Source organism: Cyprinodon tularosa, unplaced genomic scaffold (assembly GCF_016077235.1).
Source record: "Cyprinodon tularosa strain WSP-4 unplaced genomic scaffold, ASM1607723v1 ctg180, whole genome shotgun sequence".
NCBI classification, from domain to species: domain Eukaryota; kingdom Metazoa; phylum Chordata; class Actinopteri; order Cyprinodontiformes; family Cyprinodontidae; genus Cyprinodon; species Cyprinodon tularosa.
Genome location: NW_024038609.1, coordinates 873,352 through 897,221, shown reverse-complemented (window position 1 = coordinate 897,221; position 23,870 = coordinate 873,352). Strand labels below are relative to the sequence as shown.

General features: G+C 40.9%; 1 protein-coding gene across 1 annotated transcript; it reads right to left on the bottom strand.

Moving 5' to 3' along the window:
- Positions 1 to 1,404: 1,404 nt before the first annotated feature.
- tph2 (tryptophan hydroxylase 2 (tryptophan 5-monooxygenase)) lies at positions 1,405 to 19,302 on the bottom strand. The gene is made up of 12 exons (XM_038282211.1): positions 19,074 to 19,302; positions 13,631 to 13,765; positions 13,277 to 13,460; positions 12,711 to 12,811; positions 12,540 to 12,607; positions 12,166 to 12,362; positions 6,681 to 6,816; positions 5,126 to 5,252; positions 4,493 to 4,588; positions 3,541 to 3,674; positions 1,926 to 2,131; positions 1,405 to 1,683 (listed from the first exon to the last, which is right to left on the bottom strand). Exons 1-11 carry the CDS (start codon positions 19,245 to 19,247, stop codon positions 1,957 to 1,959), a joined length of 1,527 nt encoding a protein of 508 aa, XP_038138139.1. The 5' UTR covers positions 19,248 to 19,302; the 3' UTR covers positions 1,405 to 1,683; positions 1,926 to 1,956.
- Between the last annotated feature and the right edge of the window lie 4,568 nt (positions 19,303 to 23,870).

Below are 23,870 nucleotides of genomic sequence, written 5' to 3'. Positions count from 1 at the left end.
TCCCAAACCAGCACCAGCAAATGTCTATGATAAAAGTGATATGATGATAAAAAAAGATCCCGCAGATCAAAGCACACCTTGTTGCTCCGGGCTCATCAGCGAAAGGCAGCCATTGGGTCGTGTTTAGTGATTCTATGTCCTTAGTGGGTTGCTCCCTTCAGCTGACAAGGCTGTTTTTATTTAATTAGAAATATGTCTAAACAGAGAAGACTGCTGCTAAAATCAGATTTAAAAATAATAATGCTTTCATGTTGCTTTACATTGATTATTAAGATTCTGCTTTTTCGTTTAAAGTCGTAAGGAAATGGCTGTCCCAACCGTTGCATTTCCGAATTCTCCCCAGTGGTCCCCGACTTTACATGAGTGAATAAAATGAATAAAGTGAGTAAAAGTGAATAAAGTGAATGTGATTGGTCGTTTATCAAGAGGGCGGGATTGTTGTGGTGGAAGGTTCGCAAGTATGTTTGGTTGTGGCTGGTTTGTCGGAGGCATCTTGCTAACCAGTTAGCAACTTAGTGCTAGCAGGTTCCCAATGGGAAATTACATTTGGACCAAATAGCACTAAATTGGTGACTTAAAGGCCAATGTATGCTACTGACGCATAGCCTCTGCACCAGTCAAGTCTGTCTCTGTACTCAAAAAAATCCTGATTACATGTCGGATGGTCGCAAACCCACGCAGACCTCAAGTGGAAGTGCACAGACAAAAAGCAGCTGTGATTGGTTTCTTGGTTTGCCTTTCTCGTGACCATCCGCCGAAGTTCTCACGAGTTCTCTAATAGGCTTCCTCTTGCGCTTATGCGGGAAACTGCTGTGCGTCCCTAGAAATTCCAGATCAACTGTGCAGAAGCATACCCGCAAAACTGGTTCGCGACCAGACCCAAGCGACATTTGATGTGTGCGGTTGCAGAAGTCTAAGCTGCCCTTTAGAAACGACACTGTCAAGGAAAGCTATGGACAGCGGAAACATGCAAGAGGAGGAGAGTTTTGTGTCCTCCATCATACATTTTGCACTTAGAGGACGACAGTGGGGACAAAGACGTTGTAGAAGAGGACACCAGGGCTGGAGAAGCTTCGTCTATTGTCCATTCATCAGGCTGTAGCCCCAAAACTGGGATAATTTGCTTCTGTCCCTCTGTGTGAATGACTCTATGGAAACTTTTAAATACAACAAAAAACTTTTTTGTTTAGCAAAGTCTTTTGCTAATATATTCAAACTTTTTAGGTATTTTATGAATAAATTAATGTATTTATTCATCCCACTATTTTCTTATATCTACATTTTTCATTATCTCGGTAATGATTCTTATCAGCTCCTTTCTCATGGTCTTATGAATGTAGGAGGATCGCTTCCATGCCTATTGATTCATGAACTGAGGATCAGTTTCAGGAAAAACCATCAGAGTGGAGGAGATTCTTCACTTTATTTTTACAGCAGAAATCATCTGAAGACCATTTACATGAACAGAGCATACAGGACCACATTAACTGGATGAACTCCGACGTGTTGACAGGAGGAACCCTGGACTGAAAGTTACAACAAACACTTGAAGCAGCTTAGTAACCTGGAAGAGACTGGATCAGAACCACCTGTTTGGACCCGATCAGAGATTGATTGATTAATGGATAAAGTTAAACAGGTAAAGCTGACCAAAGAAAGCTCCATTGATTTCCAGGGCGTTCACTGGAAAAAATCGAAATCTGGATAAGTCATTTTTCTTAAAACAAGTGTATTTATTCTTGGATTGAGGCGGTAAAAGAGACACTCTGCCAATGGAACAAGACAATTTTCCTTTAAAATAAGAAAACACAATCACATTGTCTTATTTCTTGTGCATGTTATGCAATTTTCTTATTTTAAGAGTAAAAATACTCTTTCCATTGGCAAACTATTTCATGTACCTACTTAATTTAAGAAATTTTTACTTATTTCTGGATCATTTTTCTGGTGTTGGCCTTAGATGCCCAGGTAGGTGTTCATCTTGCCGAGGGCGTCGCAGACCGTGGTGAGGTCGCTGCGCAGGTCCTGCACCACATTCTCGATGCTTCGCGTGTCTTTAAGCAGGTCCACGCTCTGCGTATAGGGGTTGTAGTACACAGAGAACGGCCTCTTTATGGATTTGGCAAACTCTCTGTGAGAGAGAAAGGATGAAGATCGAGAACGTCATTAGTCCCGAGCCTTCAATCAGGTGATACAGTTTCAGGACAGAATAAATGGATCTGTTTGGTGCAAACACCACCAGTCAGTTAACAGTTTGATAATTTTTTTTAGCTTCACTCAGGTTGGTTTAGAATGATGGACATCTCATAGTGACACTAAAAGCTAGAGCCTTAACCAAAATGCTCTTGATTTGTTTCAGGAAGTAACACCTGGAGGTGTTTTAACTCGTGGGTAAAACTCCTGAAACATCTCTCTTTCTGAGCAGCTAAAAGGAGCGAGCTGAACATGTAGAGCCGTGTTGGCTGCGTCTGTAGGCAGTGGCTTGTTACAGCTCTCTGTGATTCTGTAATAGCTTTTTCCCCACTGCCATCAGATTTCTGAACTGTTAAAGAAAATAACTCTAAATCAAGTCACAAATTGAGACTCTGCATCACACTGATAAAACCAAACAAAAAGGACTCAACTCAAAAAACATTTTCTACTGCATTTTAGCACCATATGTATTTTTGCACTTCTCTTAGCTTCCATATAAATGTCTTTTAAACCATGTTCTTTTCTCCCACAGTTTACATTCTATCACTGCTGCACTTTATGAAATGGAAAGGTTAATTTCACTGCTAAGCTGTTGCTTATTTACATTCTGAAAGCAGTACAAAATGAAATTTTGTTTAGTTTACACTCTGTATACAAAACAACAATAAAAGTTGTCTAAGCCTAGTCCACACTGCAGTCTAAAGTGACCCAAATCCAATTATTTGGCCCATATACGCCCTGTATCTGATTTTTTTATGGCTGTCTGAACAACACAGATCCGATTTTCTCCTGTGCGACCCAGGCCACTTGGCTATGTGGTCCTGAATCTGAATACGAATCAGATCTTTTCAAATGCAACCTGTGTCTGAACGGTCAGGTCGCATTCATCCGACCCGACAAAGGTCACTATTCTGTTTCTTGCTATGAAGAAACGGCAAGAAAAACAACAACCATTGCAGAAGATAATGCGGAGAGCAGTATTTATGTTTAACCATCTTGAAAAGATTGTGTTTTTATGGTTGGGAAAGATTGCTAGATGCACTCTGGCGCTACCATTCATATTTACTTCAAACACAGAGCATGCTGGCCCGTGATGTCATTGCGTCCTCTACTGCGCATGGGGGACACTTGCGTTGTATGACTTCAGTTCACACAGGATATCACATACAAGTCGCATATATTTGGAAATGTGAACCGCAACGTAACGGATTTCACAAAAAAAATCGGAATTGAGCATCAAGACCTGCAGTGTGAACGTAGCCTAAGTCTAAGTCAACTCCTGAGGAGATGATTGCTCCGTCTTTATCAGGGAGTTTTCTACAGACATAAATGTGTTTTGCTCTTCACCTCATCTTCTCCTTGGCCTCCTCGAAGCTCTCCGAGACAAAATAAACCTCTTGGAAGGTGGTGATTAGGCACTCCTGGTTGCATGTTGTCTTTGGATCAAACATCTTCACACAGGCTTTATCAGACAAAGCATGCTGGGAAAAAAAATATTCTGATCAACATTCAACAGAAACCTAAAAAGTTAGAATTCAGTGATGGGCGGGTTTTTAGTCATATGTGCAGCAATCATCTGAACCAGAAAAAACAAGAAGAGACTCCAGAACAAAACCCTGAGGGACGCCATGTGACACAAAGTCAGATATTCAACAATATGCTGTTACATGGAGCTATGGTTCTGTAAACCTGAGACATAGATATGTCTGGATAATGGTGCATATTATTTCATGGAGGGAAGGTCTTTGAATCCCTTTGTAATTCTGTCTTTGTACCTGTACTACTTCTTGCAGCTGGGTGAACAGATGCTTTTTGTTTTTTACAAGTAAGATAAAGTGAGGATCTTTTTCTGAGCCTCGCTTTTTTCTGCAAACGAGTCAGGTTTAGGGTTCAAGGTGTGAGTTAGCTATGTAGAAATAGTTTTTGAAAAATTACATTAAAGTCCAAAGGAGAGGATTAACAAAGCTCTTTGTAAAAGAGAGGAAAACATCACGGGTGTCTGATTAGTCCATTGTTTTCTCTTTCTCATAACCTTGAAGGTTTTGGAAGTAAAAGAAACGTTCCTCAAAAAGAATGTAAAGCATAGATCTGTGTTTAGTTCCTATTAAGGTATATTTTTGATATATCTACTAGGGGCTGATAGGCTTCATGGAGAGCAAACCTTGGCGCTAATCAGGTACCATGTTTATGTAAAGTTAAGAGTGAGAAATAAACTGGTTTTAAGGGTAAAGGTCAGAGTTCAGCAAAAACACAAATAATAGGATTTTGAACAAACTTTGTGTCTGAATGGATGTCCCACCCTGAGCTCTCCAATAGACGACAGTAATCCAGCTCCATACGCCCTCAGCTGACCGTCCTGTTTGCAGAGTCCGAACTCAATGGTGAAAAAGTAACACTGAAACACACAGAACCAGCAGAAGTCAGTGTTTTCGAGCAGCGCCACCATCAGGCCACTGTGTGTAACAGCGGTTAGGGAGATGGAGACACACTTATAGTGGCAAACTACATTGTAGCCACAGCTGCCCTGGGGCTCACTGACAGAAGAGAGGCTGCTGTACTTTGGTGCCACCGGGCCCTCTGACCACCATCAGTAGGCAAATCAGGGGAAGTATCTTGCCCAAGGACACAGCGACATTGAAAGCCGGAGCTTGAACCGACAACCTTCCGATTGCAGGGCAAACTCTTGCACCCGACGCCACTGTCGCCCCACATTTTGGTTTCAATAGTCAGGAAGAAAGGAATAAACTGAAGCCAGACCACCGATCTCTTCATTTAATAGCTGACAGCACCAGATGGTTCTGATACGATCAGTATTTGTTCTGATAAATGATGATTAACGATTAAACTCCCTCACCTCAGACTTTAGACAACTTCATGTGGTTGGTCCGTTAGGGTGTACCGACCGACCCACCCTCACTCACCCCCACCTCACCGTAGCAAGTTTCTGGACATCCTCATCGGTTGCTCCCAGTGAGGCCAGGCCGATCTCCTGGGAGAACTGGGCAAACTTCGGGTCAGCCAGAAGAGGAACATGACCCAGCAGCTCGTGACACGTATCTCTAGGAACACAAAGAAAAGATCATAGGTTTGGACCTCAGGTTAGACAATCTGACAGGGGTTGTTCAGCTTTGGAGACTGTTGGAACAGATGTATATAATATCTCATATTTAAATATTTTACAATACCTTTTATACTTCTATACTGAATATCTATTTGTTTCCCTTAAAATTGCAATGGCCTGGTACTTATTTCTGTGTTGACATGTTTTGCAGAAGTTGAGACGGGGACTTTAAGAATTCTTGTACCGGTCTCCATGCTGAGATGGTATGCAGGGAGTTAAAGTGGGGGTGACAGAGAGCAGCTGTCTCCTCACTCTAGACAATTCCCTTTAAACATTCCCTTTAAAGTTCTTATTATTAGGTAAATCTAACATAAAGATAGTATTGCTGCTGTTTTTCCCTTTTCCTTTAGAGCAGCAACATTCATGTAACTAGGGACGTCCTTTAATCAAATAAAAAGAGAGGATGGGGGAGAGGGGGTTTCAGAGCAGTAGGAGATTATAACTGAACTCACCCCGTGTCTCCATAGTCTGTGAGGCAGACACCCTGACTACTTTTAAGCGTAGGCTTTAAACTTTCCTTTTTGATTAAACGTATAGTTAGAGTGGCTCATGTTATTCAGTTATCTCTACAGTTATGCTGCTATAGGCTTAGACTGCTGGAGGACATAGGGACCCCTATTTCATAATTCTGCTTCATTCTATCTCTATTCTCCCACTCTGCAGAATCTGTTAGTTCAATCTCTAACGTTCTGCTCTCTGCTTTTTTCTCATAGTAGCTTCGCCTCTTTTGTTACTGGTTGAAATATCAGCTGTGCTGCTGCCATCAACACCTTTGTTTATAGATGTTGGAGATCGGCCTGTTTTTCAGTGTAGTCCTGTTTCTCTGTGACTGGCTGGATGTGCTCTCTTCACCCTCTGACAAAATCAGTTAAATCGATGCAGCAAACTGCTCTATAGATGTCGTGTTAATCAGTCTGTTCTAAGGAAGATGTCCTCAAATGGTCATCACCATTTTATGTAGAGCAGTAATTAGAAGCATGATATAAAACTTTTTTGTTCACAGGATTTATAAACTGTGGAAATCCAATACAGTATTTATAAACAAAATCTTTAACAGAGCTGTGGCGGATTGTCAGAACTCAGCTGCTGATCTCTTATAAGTGTTTATAAACAGAGCCAAGTTTTATTCCGGCTTTCAAACAACAGATAGGGATATATATAAAGACTCCAAACTGTCACTACCAGAGTTTCAGCTATGGTTTATAAACACCAACAGATGGTGATAAAGGCTTGTAAACAGACACTTTTATCACATTTGAGCACATGATAACAGATCAGTGTTTTTATAAACAAAGTGAACAGAGTGTCAGAAGCTATAAGGGATGTGAAATGAAAGTGAGTCAGACTTCAGGCTATAAGGACTTACGGTTCTGGTGTGTAGAGTGGGTCAGTGCTGTGACGGATGTACTGTGTGCAGTTAAACACTCTGTAGGCCAAACCAGCGAGAAAGTCTCTGGGAGAAAGGTAACCTGCCACAGGTCGCACCGTAAAGCCAGAACGCTCTGAAAGACACAGGAAGTGATGTCAAGGTCCTTCGTTATACGACAGGACAGCAACATGATAATTAGCCCCACTTTTAAAGACAGTTTAAAACCTTCCTATTAATGGGTATCTGAGGTTATCAGGAGTTATCACTGAAGTAATGCTGTTCTCTGCTATTTCCTCCTACTACTCTCCCTTAACTATGTTCTCTCTGTGTCTTTATTGTTCCTATAAAAAGCACCACCACCGAGAACGTTCTGTCTGCTTTCCGTCCTCTCAGAATTATCCTGTGTAATGGTTTTGGCAGACATGTTCACAAGTCATTTTTTGCAAGTCCAAGTCAAGTCTCAAGTCTTGAGAGCTCAAGTCCAAGTCAAGTCTCAAGTCTTGAGAGCTCAAGTCCAAGTCAAGTCTCAAGTCTTGAGAGCTCAAGTCCAAGTCAAGTGTCAAGTCTTGAGAAGGCCTGTCGCAATAATCAATTAATCGCACAAAAAATTCTAATCGCTTGATTAATTAAAAAAAGTGCAATAATTTGCGTGCTTGCTTGTTTCTCCTTGTGTTTTCATCTCCGTCACTGAGACGGTATAGCTTAAAGGTCGCTATTATATCTATGGAATTATCATTATATTGAACTGCTAAATGAAAAATACAAATAAAAAAAGCACACATGCAAAACATTTTTCCAGATAAATTTTGCATTTTTATTTTTTTTTTCTTAAAAAAAAACCTATTTTCTTACAGTATTTACCTGACATTTGTGGTTACAACTTTTTCTAGTTTTAGCAGTAAATGTCTGCTCTTTTATTTTTTGGGGAAATGAGGACTGTGGGGAAAAAAAACAATCACAATCCTGCCTTTTATTAATACATATGAGGTTAGCAACTACAAGAGATAAAGAAAAACCCTAAACAAATAGCAGGACAATAATAATACTTTTATAAAAGAAAGATTGTGGCAATAACTTTTTGTAACTTAATGACTTGGCGGGCAGTATTTTCAATTCAATTCAGTTTATTTATTTAGCGTGAATTTACAACATTATTCACAACATATTTCTCCTCTACCACTGCCATGAAGCTTTTAAAGCTGGGCTTGTCGATCAAAGACAAGGGGAGGTTGCATGAAATAATAAGGTCCTGAATTATTGCCTTATGTCTGTGATGTCCCTGGCTGTACACCTGCACTGCACTGTGGCTGATAAAGTTAGATATGGTGGACCAAGCAACGTGTATTTTTTTCTAAAGAAGCTGCAGTTTGCTGCTCTTTTATTCCCGCCTTATGTAAAGTTTTTGTAGCCAAAGGTTATTATGAACGGTGGCACAGAAACAGGGGGGGTTATCATCGCTTCCATATCTGTATGGGTTGCATGCATGCATGCGCACGGGCATATACAGGTGCTGGTCATAAAATTAGAATATCATGAAAAAGTAGATTGATTTCAGTAATTCCATTTAAAAAGTGAAACTTGTATATTATATTCATACATTACATACAAACTCATATATTTCAGATGTTTATTTTGTTTAATTTTGATGATTACAAATGACAACAAATGAAAATCTCAAATTCATCATATCAGAAAATTAGAATATTGTGAAAAGGTTCAAAATTGATGGCCCCTGGTGCCACACTCTAATCAGCTAATTAACTCAAACCACCTGCAAAAGCCTTTAAATGGTCTTTCAGTCTAGTTCTATAGGCTACACAATCATGGGGAAGACTGCTGACTTGACAGTTGTCCAAAAGACGACCATCGACACCTTGCACAAGGAGGGCAAGACACAAAAGGTCATCGCTAAAGAGGCTGGCTGTTCACAGAGCTCAGTGTCCAAGCACATTAATAGAGAGGCGAAGGGAAGGAAAAGATGTGGTCGAAAAAAGTGTACAAGCAAGAGAGATAACCGCACCCTGGAGAGGATTGTGAAACAAAACCCATTCAAAAATGTGGGGGAGATTCACAAAGAGTGGACTGCAGCTGGAGTGAGTGCTTCAAGAACCACCACACACAGACGTATGAAAGACATGGGTTTCTGCTGTCGCATTCCTTGTGTCAAGCCACTCTTGAACCACAGACAGCGTCAGAAGCGTCTTGCCTGGGCTAAAGAGAAACAGGACTGGACTGCTGGTGAGTGGTCCAAAGTCATGTTCTCTGATGAAAGTAAATTTTGCATTTCCTTTGGAAATCAAGGTCCCAGAGTCTGGAGGAAAAGAAGAGAGGCACTTCATCCACGTTGCTTGAAGTCCAGTGTAAAGTTTCCACAGTCAGTGATGGTTTGGGGTGCCATGTCATCTGCTGGTGTTGGTCCATTGTGTTTTCTGAGGTCCAGGGTCAACGCAGCCACATACCAGGAAGTTTTAGAGCACTTCATGCTTCCTGCAGCTGACCAACTTTTTGGAGATGCAGATTTCATTTTCCAACAGGACTTGGCACCTGCACACAGTGCCAAAGCTACCAGTACCTGGTTGAAGGACCATGGTATCCCTGTTCTTAATTGGCCAGCAAACTCTCCTGACCTTAACCCCATAGAAAATCTATGGGGTATTGTGAAGAAGAAGATGCAATACACCATACCCAACAATTCAGAAGAGCTAAAAGCCACTATTAGAGCAACCTGGGCTATCATAACACCTGAGCAGTGCCACAGACTGATCGACTCCATGCCACGCCGCATTGCTGCAGTAATACAGGCCAAAGGAGGCCCAACTAAATACTGAGTGCTGTACATGCTCATACTTTTCATGTTCATACTTTTCAGTTGGCCAACATTTCTATAAATCCTTTGTTTTTATTGGTCTTCAGTAATATTCTAATTTTCTGATATGATGAATTTGAGATTTTCATTTGTTGTCATTTGTAATCATCAAAATTAAACAAAATAAACATCTGAAATATATGAGTTTGTATGTAATGTATGAATATAATATACAAGTTTCACTTTTTAAATGGAATTACTGAAATCAATCTACTTTTTCATGATATTCTAATTTTATGACCAGCACCTGTACTGTTGCGTCAGTGATGTCAGTGTGTTGCACAGGGAAAAATATGATTTATGGTTTTCTTTCATTTAAATGTTAGTTTTATGCCTTGCATGTTTGGAGAGGAAGATATGATTGTTTTCCTTTTTGAATTTTTCCTGCATGTTGGGTTGTTTTGGTTTGTTTTTCCCTTGTGACAATCCATGCGCACTGGACTGAAGTAGTTGTCTGAGGAGGCGGAGTGCATTAATTGCACTGCGTAATTGCTGCGCTCAGGTGTGAGCAAGGGCTGATTAGCGCCGACATAAAAGGAGTCTGAAGGAAAGGAGAAGGAGAACGGAATCTGCAGGTGACAGAGACGGACGCGCTGCCGGGGGAGATGCAGGCGGGTGCACAGATGGCCCAGTAAGGAGCATTAGGGCAGAGGAGGAACCTTGCCTGTAGCGCTCCCCCTCGCTTAAAGCATAAACAGGAATATATCTTCCAACGGGGTTTTGGCGCGTGGATGCTGGCGTTTCAATTTTAGGTTTTATCAGGAAAAGAAAAGGACTGTTTTATTATGCCACTTTTGCTGTGGCTTTTTGTATAAATAAAACACTTGAACTTGAGTGCTTCACGGTTTGGGTCTTTGAGTTGTTTGCTCCCCCTTGTGTCAAAGACTGAGTGTGGGGCCATACTGGCCACAAGTGCTACTTTTTTTTTTTTTTTTACCTCTTCTGTGTGCGGGTAAGGCGAGCGGCGATCAGTCAAGTTAGTAAAACAAACACTTGAATAAGTGTTTTTACACTGGAATAAAATATTGTTCACAAGTCAGAAATCACAAGTCCAAGTCGAGTCTGAAGTCATTAAATATGCAACTTAAGTGCGACTCGAGTACGAGTCACAAACTCGAGTCCCCATCTCTGGGTTTTGGTTCTGTTTAAGTTTTCCTTTTGAGTTTTCCGTTTCACTTTGATCCATGTTTTTCTTTGTTTTCCAGTTTTAATAGTTTAATTCCTATTTTGGGGTGTGTTTTTTTATGTATTTGAGTTCTTAGATTTTTCTTGTTTTCCCTCTGTTACCCTCCTGTGTCAGTTTCCTTTTCCCTAGCTCCCTTCTAGATTCCTCTGTTCACACCTGCTCCCAATCTGCTGATTAGCCTGGTCTTTGTTTCTCTCTCCCGTATATACACCTCCTGCTGTTGCTAGTTTGTCGTCATTTCTTTGCCCCCTTTTTGTGAGTTTTCCTAGTTCTCAATTTTTTTGAATTTTGTGGATTTATGTTTTTTTTAGTGATGGTGAGATGAAGCCTCATGAGGCATTGAACGGTTTGGCCCAATTGCTTAAATGATTCCAACAGTGTTCATGAAGCTTCATGTGAACATGTCACCACCTACTGGTGGAGTGCAGAACTACAGTTAGTAATATAATCTTAGATTTTTTGCAATTAGTTTTTTTTTATTTGTTTTTTCTTTTCCAATTTAAGTTCCTTTGAAATTCATGATTGGTGTATATAATAAAAGCTTTTGTAAGTTTTTTTTCTGTAAAATGCCTTAGAAGAGAAAAACCATTTAAGGAACAGTTTATCTGCCATTTTAGTGAGATAAGCTCAAGCAGAGTGCAAATTGCTTGTGCAAATCAAAATGAGTAAAATGAAAGGCGTTAGTCATTTTATTCAAACATAATAATTTTTCTACAGTTTTTGGATTTAATTGGGTTGGAAATTCTGTGTTCAACCAATCTTTTGGTTAAAACAACCAATCTAATTTAGTAGTGTTTTTACCAAATCTGTATTTGTACTAGGGCAAACAATACAAATTAGTCACATTAGCCAAAATACTTGTGTTATATTGCAACTTTCAAAGATCGGTCTTGAACCAACAACTTCAGGAGTGGAAATCCATATCATTCAGCTAATGCCACTATACTAATTAAAACCCATAATATCTGTAACCAGTGGCTTGCTCAGATTTTGATCATTAAATTGATCATTACAATCTCACTAAACTAGTTTTAACCAACTAGACTGGTTGTTTTTGCAACCAATCTACGGTATTCTAAACTTCCCGAAGCGGTCAAGTGGTATGTTTGGGTAGCGAGGCTTCGGCCGTCCCTCCTCCAAATGAAACGCACCCTCCATTACTCGACACACACCTCGAAGCCTTGACTCATCTCATAACATCACTAGTTTTTGGGATTTTTGCTTCTGTTACCCCTTTTTGTTATTTAATCTTCAAGAAACACATTTAGCTTCAGTTTCTGCATTTGGGTCCTGTCAAACCTACCCCCCCACCGTGACAATCCACGTCTGCTAGAAGTTTCCTAGAATTTAAAGGGGTCCTAACTTTAGATCTATTCAGGATGGTGACTGCAGCAGAATTAGGGACAGAAAGTTGCTGTCTGGTGAACAACCTCTAAGAAAGTGGGAGACGTCTTCCAGCTGTGGGATGTTGTCCTCCCTGTAGCCGCAGTGTTTGGTGAGCAGCGGCAGGTTCTTAAGGTACTCCTTGCAGGCATGGGTCGGGTACAGCTTGGTCAGCTCTCTGAACACTACCCCCCACGTCTTCACCTCCTCCGGGGTGTACTCGATCCGAGGGATGGGCTGCCCGCTGCCAAGGAGACACATCAGAAAAAATACATGTCACGGAGAGCTCTAAGTCTAAAGGTGTGTTCAAGGTGCTGATATATGTGGGTTAAAGATAGTTAAAGAAAGCATGGATCAGTAGAAGGACACATGAGAAAGAAATCAGGAATTCAATCAGAACTGAGGAAAGCAGATGACTCACAATTTGTAGTTCATGGCCACTTCTACAAAGTACTTCCTGCGCTGACGATAAACATTGTCCTTAAACCCCTGACAGAAGGGAAAGAGAGGAACAGAGATGAGAACATTCTGAGTCTGGATGAGACCATGCTTAAGATACAGGAGCATCACACAGCTGCCATCATAAACTCACAGGATGGTCTGCATCCAGCTCCGACCCGTACATCAGCACTCTGTGGGAGCACTGGTCCAACTCTGAGATTTTCATGGGAAACCAGGGAACATCCTCTTCATCTGTAGAAACAAAACAGAAGCAGGCTTAGGAAACCTTCTGTCAGCGTTTCTGCTTGTAGACGTGGTCCCAGATTTACAGCCTGTCCTAAATCGGTTTAAGGGATCCTAAATCAGTTCCTGTACAGGGGGTGTGACTGCGATGATAGTGGGAAGGGATTAACTCAATTGCTACATTGTATGTTTTTGAAAACCCTTTCCGCTATCATAGCAGCCTAGCCCCTGTACAGGAGAGTAAAGGACCTCGTCTATTAAGGCAGGCCAACAATCCCCTTTAACGACCTCCCCTTCAGACACTTAGAGAGATATGGGGCATTGCAGGCTAACAAAAGAAGCCTTCAAACTTTGAAAAAAAAAAATCCAGTGGATTGTTTTTTTAGAATCCATTTGACTTGTTTTGAACTTATCTTTACCCCCTGCGCTCAAACCTATGAACATGCTGCAGGTGTGTCATATCCGTGTTCTTACCTGCCTCAGCTGACCACACGTGGGCAGGCGTGTTAAAGGAGATGATGTTGACGTGGTCTTTGAGGTGCTGCAGCAGCTCGTTGAAATCTTTCTTGCTACATTTGCAGTCAGCAAAAATCTCCACCTCATTAGGAACCCGCTTCGACATCCGGGACTCGATGTGGTTCAGGTTGACCCGCCTCTCCTGGAAGTAGAGGTTTGAGATGAAAGGGATTCATTTAGGCTGATCTAAGTGCAGCATATCTGGTTCTGGTTCTATATTAGATGTTGTTCTGATCCTGCACTTGGTATTAGGTGTGAATAGGGTTCTGGACCTCTTAAGCTTTTGGATCAGATTGCAGTTCTGGTTCTGACCTGGAAGAGTCGGAGAGCTTTGACCAGACAGCCAACCTCATTCTTCAGTGAAAACACCACCGCTGTTTTCCCAGAATCCTCTGCGCTCTCGCCCTCTGGCGTCTCGTTGATTGGACAAAAGGATGTCCTCCTGGACTGAGGATGATGAGGATGAAGAAAACAATTAAAACCACATCATGTTAGATCAGAGTCCAGTTTCTGTTTGGGAGGTTAAATCTTATGAGAACATTTGACAGTTTAAAGAACAAGCAGTAGAAAGTAATCGAATAAATGTACTTGATTACTTTCAGCTCCCTACAGGCGGAAATACGTTGCCCTCTTTTGTCGTTGGGCATCAGAACAGGTCAGAATAATCTGATTACTTTAATCCCTGCTGCAGAAATAAAGGATTATCCTGGTGAAGATTCTCAGTCATCCAGGTCATAGTCATTTCAAAAAAGTTAAAAAACAATCCACTGGACTTTGTTGCAATTTGTCTGGTTCAATTTGCATGTTTTCTAAGCCAAAACAAGGCTTTGTATTTAGTCCACGCTATAAAGCCTTGAACTCAACGCTATTTCTGACATTTTCAATTGAAAAAGCTTCCTGGATGGAAGCCAAACTTCTTCAAACTTGGAAACAAAGTCCAGTGGATTGCTTTTCAATTTTATTGAAATGAAGAATTACAAACTACAAACTGAAATAAAAAAATGTCAGACAGCAGTAAAAATCATCAGCAAAACAAACAGACTAAGGATAGATTTAGATTTTATCGTTAGAGATAGAAACCAGATCAGTTTGGTGATTATTTGTCTCTTTTACTGAGTTTTATCAGTGAAACCAGCTGCTCCTGTTCAGAGAGGAAACCTCCATCCATGTTAGAAAAAGTTTGTAAAGTTTAGAGCGGTCTGTTTTTCAGTGTAGTCCTGTTTCTCTGACTGTGACTGGCTGGATGTGCTCTCTTAATCCTCTGACATGGTTGGTTCTGCTGGAGGTTTCTTCCTGTTAAAGGGAGTTTTTCCTCTCCACCCTCGCTACAAGCATGCTTAGTGTGAGGGATTGCATTTGAGTCAATGAGTCGATGCAATCAACTGGTTTTCCTTAGATAGAAAACTTCAATTTGACTGTATGAACTGGTTGAACTGTAAAGTGTCTTGAGACGACATGTGTTTTGAATTGGCGCTTTAGAAATAAACTGAATTTAATTAAATTATAACAAATATTCGAAACAAAAAGTAAAAGATTTAGGAGCATAAAGGTAATCAAACAATTTACACACAAAAAAAATAATAAAGTTATTGAATGATTATTGAAATTTAAATTAAAGATTAAAATATATTTTTTTTTAAAGTGGGGTGGTTTCATTAGGCAGTTTAGCTCATCCATGCGTATATTTCTTTTCTGCATTCACCCAGAGCCAGTCACATGGTGTCATGGTACTGCATACTTATATTAACTTATAGTGTTGTTTACTTAGATCTGAGTTAGAGAGAGGGAGGGGACCTTAGATGGACCCTTGAGGAACCCCACATGTGATCTTTGTTGTCTCTGATCTTGTACCAGAGAGGCTGATCCAATTTTCCAGATGCTCTAATAGACATCTGATTCCTTCTTTGAAGAAATCAGAGATTTTTGTAACAAAACCAGTAAAAATGCATCAGAATAATGTCTGACAAAACTAATCTGCCTGGAAACCAACGTGTTCAGGAGGAAAGCAAAGCTTCCACCAGCACACTCCAGCCAGGCTTTGGACTTTCTCTTGGTTCCTCTGTGATGATCGAGTGGAAACAGGTTGGGAAGGATAAGCTAACATTGCTGCTTATTCACTCAGTTCACCAGAACTCAATCAAACCAGCTAATTTTTTAATCATGAGGATTTACATTTTCAGAGCTCTGCTCCGGTTTGGTCAGAAACTTTTTTTCAGATGTATAAATAGTTATGATACTTTTCTAATGTGGGTTTCATCAGGGATTCATTTTACATTTAAAAATCAATGGAAAGGATTTTAAATGGGTCAGAGAAATGGGGAGATGTCGGATGTTTTGTGGACTGTGGTAAAGTACGACGATCACAATCATTTTCTAAGAATAAGTTGTTTTTTTTTGTTTTCTTTTTTTATATTATTCATATACACTCACCGGCCACTTTATTAGGTACATCTGTCCAACTGCTCGTTAACACTTAATTTCTAAGCAGCCAATCACATGGCGGCAACTCATTGCATTTAGGCATGTAGACATGGTCAAGACAATCTCCTGCAGTTCAAACCGAGCATCAGTATGGGGAAGAAAGGTGATTTGAGTGACTTTGAACGTGGCATGATTGTTGGTGCCAGAAGGGCTGGTCTGAGTATTTCAGAAACTGCTGATCTACTGGGATTTTCACACACAACCATCTCTAGGGTTTACAGAGAATGGTCCGAAAAAGAAAAAAAATCCAGTGAGCGGCAGTTCTGTGGGCGGAAATGCCTTGTTGATGCCAGAGGTCAGAGGAGAATGGCCAGACTGGTTCGAGCTGATAGAAGGGCAACAGTGACTCAAATAACCACCCGTTACAACCAAGGTGGGCAGAAGAGCATCTCTGAACGCACAGTACGTGGAACTTTGAGGCAGATGGGCTACAGCAGCAGAAGACCACCCCGGGTGCCACTCCTTTCAGCTAAGAACAGGAAACTGAGGCTACAATTTGCACAAGCTCATCGAAATTGGACAATAGAAGATTGGAAAAACGTTGCCTGGTCTGATGAGTCTCGATTTCTGCTGCGACATTCGGATGGTAGGGTCAGAATTTGGCGTCTACAACATGAAAGCATGGATCCATCCTGCCTTGTATCAACGGTTCAGGCTGGTGGTGGTGGTGTCATGGTGTGGGGAATATTTTCTTGGCACTCTTTGGGCCCCTTGGTACCAACTGAGCATCGTTGCAACGCCACAGCCTACCTGAGTATTGTTGCTGACCATGTCCATCCCTTTATGACCACAATGTACCCAACTTCTGAAGGCTACTTTCAGCAGGATAATGCGCCATGTCATAAAGCTGGAATCATCTCAGACTGGTTTCTTGAACATGACAATGAGTTCACTGTACTCAAATGGCCTCCACAGTCACCAGATCTCAATCCAATAGAGCATCTTTGGGATGTGGTGGAACGGGAGATTCGCATCATGGATGTGCAGCCGACAAATCTGCGGCAACTGTGTGATGCCATCATGTCAATATGGACCAAACTCCCTGAGGAATGCTTCCAGCACCTTGTTGAATCTATGCCACGAAAAATTGAGGCAGTTCTGAAGGCAAAAGGGGGTCCAACCCGTTACTAGCATGGGGTACCTAATAAAGTGGCTGGTGAGTGTATATATATATTTTAGAATAAAACAAAAAGAAAACCTTTTGTTTTCAGTCTTTGCAAAGATTTTTCAGATCAGCCAAACCAGAGAAATGAAGAGCTGTTCAGTACAGAGCAGATGTAGGAAACTGTGTTTCTATTAAACCTCTGGATCTCCAGCACAGAAGCAGTAGGTTTCCTCACAGATGGCATCTTTTTCCAGGAATCTCCATGCTGTTGGTCGAAACCAGGCTTCATTCATCTCATCAAGGGAGTCTAATCTGAACATAACGACTTGATGATATGAATGTGGTCTGGTGTGCTATTGTTTGGTTGGAAAGAAACCCTGCAGCCACACGGCCTTTCTGGAACCAGTTTGACACCTGTGGTCTAAACTGTCCTTCCAGGAAGCTTCAGGGATTGTTTGCAAGGTCAGATCTTTGAAGGAGTCATACAGGAGAAGCTGGTCAATCATGTGAATCCATCCCTGAGCGTCTCTAACCCCATCTTTCTGCAGGTATTTCTCTGCTGGCGTATTCGTACGTCACTAACATGGAATTTTCCTCATCGGAGAACAATAATAAAGTTCCATGGAATTATTAATACCAGATATGAAGATCAGGGCAGGCGGGGCGAACAGCTGAAGCCTTAACAGAACATGAAGAGGTCTGTGATTAAATGATTTCAGTATTAAAAACGCCAGGCAAGACCTTTACTAGAACCCAAACGTCTCAGTTCTGGACAAAGAACCTGAGCTTCATAGAAACAGAAGGAACCAATCGGGCTGAGATTTACCAGACAGAAGAGGAGGAAACAGCAGAACATCTCAGAAAGCTGAGCACTGAACCTGAACCTGGTTGTGGCTTTTCTGCTGGTTTTCTCTGGTCATTTTCCGCAGATTCAAACTGACAAACCAACAATGGTCCCTTAAATTTCCAACCTGCAGCGAATTAGCAGGAAACTGCTGCTCTTTTCTGTTAGTAATGCTTCAAAGAGGCGAGCTGCAGCTGCTGCTTCCCTGATTAAACATGGAGATGCTGACAGACACGGACATGCAAACCTTTCGCTGCAGGATATGATCCGGAAATGCTTGATGCCCTACAGCAGGGATGTCAAACTGGCTGGCTGCAGGTTTTCTTTCCAACCAATCAATAACACACCAGACTCCAGTCATCTCATCAAGTGAGTCTAAGTCTTAACATGATAACTTGATGAGATGACTGGAGTCTGGTGAGGAGAGGGTTTACTTAGAACAATATTTATACTAACTGTATTAATGCCTGATTTTCATACTGGTTAATGTTAAATTTCAACATGGAAAATAAAGTGAAACCAGGGAACCGGTAACAGGGAACTGAATTCCAAATAAACTGGATCTAAGAAATGAATTCACGATTTGCTGGAACCTACAGGGGAAGGCTGCTGGTTTAAATCCCAATGTAAAGCTCATGATTTCTAATCCTACCCAGGATTTTTTTTTTCCAGATAGAGATCTTCCTTCGTATTGTGAAACAAAGGAAATCTATCCCCTCAGCTCTATGACTTCATTTTATTCACTAAGGAATAAAATGAATCCAGTCGAATTCTCATTTTAACACCATCCTCCTTTTCCTCTAACCTGATCACTATGATAAATGACACTGTAAAAACTGATGAATAAATCAGTAGAAATATCTTAAATTAGGTGTAGTTACTCTTAATTGAAGAAGATAAATACAATGATCTGCCAAAAGAATGAGGATTTTTGCTCCCAGAATAAAAATAATTAGATTTTATCCACTTAAAATAAGATAATGGGGTATTTATCGTCTTATTTTAAATGTAAATCATTCTCTCCCATCCTCTGAAATCAAGGGAAAATATAGTACAAATAAAATACAGTTAAATAAATAAAGAAAGAAATTAGTTTCAACTGATCTGATAAATACTGGATTTGCTTCACAAACTGATTAAATTTATTTTTTCCTGACTTTTTTTGGCCCCAGTTTAACCAGTTTAACCAGTGTCAGGAACTCTGAGGAAGCTCCTCCTGACCCAGTGTGAAGTTCTAGTTTAGCTGAACTGAGCAGAAGCACCTGAAGGCAGACAGACCCAGAGAGGAGAGGAGGATGAAGAGGAGGAAGAGTCCAGACTCTCACCATCTGTCCTCCGGTGTGTTTCTGCTGCTGCTGGCGGTTCTGTTGGTCGAACATGGCTGAGTCCAGAGACATCCCCCTCCTGGACCAGTACTTGCTGGAGAACATCATCATGGCCGGCTGCATGCGAGGTATCGGCTCTGACCCGCCGTCCTTCATCACATGGGCCGAAGCCATGGGGAACCAGTGAGTGTAAGAGTACCAGGGCTCCAGCCTGCCGTCCTGATGCTGATGCTGAGGACCAGAACCAACACTGCTCCATTTAAATACTCCCACAGGAGGGGAGGGGGGGAGCAGCTCCACCCACTGATGGATGGACTTGCTGCAGGGGGAGGGATAGAACCACCTCCCTCTATAGGAGGGCTTTGCCCTGATGCAGAGTGTGAAGCTGCCAAACACCTGTAGGGGCGGGGCTTAAAAACATCTGGATCCACCAGAACAAGGATGGGTTATTCTAACCTAGCTTCAATTTAAAGAAATAAGCTCAGAATTGATCAAATATATCAGGACCTTCTGGATGAGACACCTTCATTAACTAATGGGTCAACGTGAAAGATGCAACCAATCATAGTTTCAGGAAACAACCGGCAGCAGATCCACTCATCTTACACAGCGTGCTGCCTTCATCTCCATGTCACCTATTTCCACCTTTACACATCATCATCATTCATCCATCTTATCCACTCTGACGCCATTCTGTCCTCCTCATCTCCAGATGAACACCTGAACATCACATTTTCACCTCATTTAATCAAATTTCCTTGAAAGCCTCTGAAATAAACTAAATTCCACCTCCCTGTTTGCTCATAGTTCTGAAACCTGCGGTGACACAGGCTACAGTTTGGGGTTGAGGCTAGCAGTCAGTATATCTAAGTGAAGCAGTTCTTTATTTTTAATACATATTTATAAAACTCTTAGATGACTCACAAAGACAAAATACGTTTCCTCTTTCCGATAAAAAACAAAAAAAACAAGCTTTAATGGAGCATGAATTACTGTATGTTTGTCATGCTCAATGTGAGTGTAGTGATATGTGGCTCTGAGTTTATTGGTAATATAACATATATATATATATATCCCCTCAGGGCTGCATCCTGATCCCCTGCTGTTCACCCTGATGACACACAACTGTGTCCCCAGGTTCACCACCAATCACATTGTGAAGTTTGCAGACGACACCACAATGGTGGGCCGCATCAGTGATGACAATGACCAGAACTACAGAGAGGAGGTGGAGCAGCTGGTGGACTGGTGCAAAGATAACAGCCTGATCCTGAACGTGGAGAAGACGAAGGAGATCATCTTGGACTTCAGGAAGAACCGGCCTAACCACGCTCCACTGCTCATCAACAGCTCAGCTGTAGAGGTGGTCAACAGCACCAAATTCCTGGGGGTGAACATCACAGACACCCTCACCTGGAATGTAAACACCACCTCACTGATCATAAGGGCACAGAAGCGCATGTACTTCTTGCTGAGGATGAGGAGAGCCCACCTGCCCCCACCCATCCTCCCCACCTTCTACAGAAGCACCATAGAGAGCGTTCTGACCAGCTGTCTCACTGGGTGGTGTGGAGGCTGCAGCGCCTCAGACTGGAAGAAGGTGAGAACATTCCATTCCATCCCAGCGTTGCATGTCTCGAGCCCGTAACATTATAAATGACCCCTCACCCCCCAACCATAAACTGTTCTCCCTGCTGCCCTCTGGGAAGAGACTTCGCAGCATTCAATGCAGGTCCAGCAGATTCCAGAACGGTTTCTTCCCTACTGCCATTAGACAGCAACATTTTTAAAAAATGGGGTTTTCAAAAAAAAAAAAATATATATATATATATATATATATATGTAAACCCTGAATGTTGTCAACTATAGATCATACATTTATCATAGTTGCACTTTAAAAATGGAAATGTCTTGAGAGCTGAATGAAATTTCTTTTTGTATGCACTCTGTGTGTACAAAATGACAATAAAGTCTGTCTAAGTCTATAACCAATAGAGGTAATAAGTAGTTATGATATTTAACTTGAGCATTTCTACTGCTAATCTCTGGTGTAGAGTTGCTGAATTACGTCCTGATGTCCAAAAAAATCTACAGGTGGGGGTCATGGCCACCCCTCGCCCCTCCCCTGCTCACTGTCACACTTCATGGTCCATTGTTGTGGTCCAAGTGCAATTGAAATCATTTGTCTTCCGGAGATAAAACCTCAGGATAGACAAGGATTAGTGAAAAATGTTTTAAAAACAGAATATTTGACGTGATGCTATCGTTTCTCTCAGATATTTCAGACAGAGGAGCTGAAATCCACATCCTGTTCTCCCAGCGGGACAGGAACCAGAGAAGCAGTCATGCTCAGCACTGGTGTAGCAACTGTACCCAGACCTTCAGATGATGTTCTGATTTGGCTGCTGTATCAGATTAATTAATCTGGGTTCAACAGATGGACTCAGTTGAGAAACAACTCTGGATTCCCTGCTGCTTTCGTTTCCATGATATTCAGTTATTGCAGCTTTATTCATCACTCTGATGTTTGATTGTTGTACTGTGGCAAAACTTGAGTCTAAATTGATCAGCAGCACACGGTAGAGGTTCCGTCATGGTTCTGGGTTTAATCATTTTGAAAATGAAAGCTAATTGGGTACTATCACGTTACACCAGCAGGATACTTTAAAGAAACTTTGATCCCAAACATCCAGCAGGTGCAGGAAAAGATTGAGAAGATGACTTGTTATGGGTCAACCTGCTCAAAATTTAGAACCAGAACAAAGCAGAAGGGGGAACACCCTGATAGAATCATCCAGGGAAGAAATTTTTGTTTTTAAGGTGCAGTCCTGATTATCAGAGAAGGAAAATACAGGAATGTATGTTTGGTTGAGAAGAAGTCAAACTAAAAACTGATTATTTTATGTTTCTATGATGCTTTTTTTTAAAAAAAAATCCTTGTCTTTTTAATAAACTCTGCCTCTAATTTCTCAGAACTGAAGATGTTCCTGTTGTTGAGGCGGCCTCCTCTTCCTCCTCCTAGTGAGGATGAGGAGCAGCAGGTCAGACGGTGACGCTCAGCCTCCTCATAAAGCTCAGAGGAAGCAGCTGATAAGCAGAAGCAGCCGTCAGCCGCCTCTCTCCCAATTTCCTGCAGAACAGGAAATGAAAGGCGAGGGGCTTTGTTCTGGTTCTGATGCGACTTTATGAGTAGATGGCAGGTGATACTGACGGCCGTCTCCTCCACCTTCAAATGGCTCCTATCAGACCAAGAGGAGGAGGAGACGTCTATCAGAGCCATTGAAGCTGCTCAGCTGACATTTAAGGAGGCATCAGCTGGTTTGACATTTAAGTTCCTAACGAGGGATTAGACAGGAAAAAAAACAGGTTAATGAGAACAGACCCTGAGTTTAAACTGGAGTGAGAGCCTCCATTTCCCTTCAGAACCAGCAGCTGCTCCGAGGGCCACCTGAGAAAGAACCATAAAGATGAAGATTGAGCTTCACACTGATGGAAAAATCAGTAAACATGGTTCTATTTGAGCTTCTCTTCACATTTTTAGATCCAGAACACCTCCATCTCTCAGCTAGATCTATGAGTAAAGAACAACATCCTGTTAACTGCTTGATCTAAAGGTTCTTTGGACCAAAGAGATTAATATTCACCAATATTGAAAAATGTTTAAATAGTTTTCAAGATTAGGAATGTCCTAATTCAATATATTGAATTATATCGGTTTGCACCGATATAATTCAATTGATCAAAATTTTTTTGAATCTCCATACAACAAAATAAGCATTAAAAGTTTGTATGATTTGTGCCGATATCTTATCAGAAATGGAAAAAGTTGTATCGAAACCTTGCAATTAAAAACAGACTAATCAAGAAGCTCTGAATAATTTTACCTTTTATTGATTAAATTAAAAGCAACTGATTTAACACAATAACTGACATATGTGTGTAGCCTGGTATACCAAATTGAGCTGTAAGGAATTTAAGGTGGAATTACCTTCTTCAGATGTAATTAAGGTGGAATTTCCCCCTGCTTAGATGTAACAGGTTAAAGGTAAACATTTTTCCTCCAGATATAAAAAAAATGCATCTTGCACTACTCACTTTGACTGATTATTGATTTGCTCTGCCAACTGTTAATTCACACTACCAATTGTTTACATTTACATTTGCAATAACGTACATTAACTGTAATATGCAATTACCTTCCACTGCTCTTTTAGATATTTAGATAATTTAGATACTTTATTTATAAATTTTATAGAAAACCCGTCTGTATATATGTTATTGTACATAACTGTAAAAACCCTTTTTATAGTAATATCCACCTGTATATTATATTTAATACATATCTAGCTGCAAATTTTGTTCATAACACTAGTTACCTATATATTATGTTAATTATTTATAATGGTATTCATCTCTATACTCATTCAGTAGAAACCCATGTCCTGTATTTATGGAACCATTATTTATCCTGCACTTGCTGCTATAGCACTTCTGGTTAGACCTGAACTGCATTACGTTGCCTTGTACCTGTACCTGTGTAATGACAATAAAGTAGAATCTAATCTAATCTAATCTAAAAAGGTTTGGATTTAATGTAGAGCTTAAAAGGAGAAATCATAATTGGATATAACGAGTTTAAAGTGGACTTTTTATTTTTAAATCTTGATATAATGTGGAGTTTAATTCGATACATTTAAACTTAACAAATTTAATGTGGATGTTTTTATCTCCAAGATATTTAAATGTAACCCTTAAGGTTGAACTTCCACATGTTCAGATGTAAAAAGCAGTCCTGTA

Coding starts and splice junctions, on each gene's coding strand:
- tph2 (XM_038282211.1), bottom strand. CDS start 19,247: ATGGCTTCGGCCCATGTGATGAAGGACGGCGGGTCAGAGCCGATACCT. Junction 13,766..19,073: donor AACACACCGGAGGACAGATG/GTGAGAGTCTGG, acceptor CATCATCCTCAG/TCCAGGAGGACATCCTTTTG. Junction 12,608..12,710: donor AGCTGGATGCAGACCATCCT/GTGAGTTTATGA, acceptor CCCTTCTGTCAG/GGGTTTAAGGACAATGTTTA.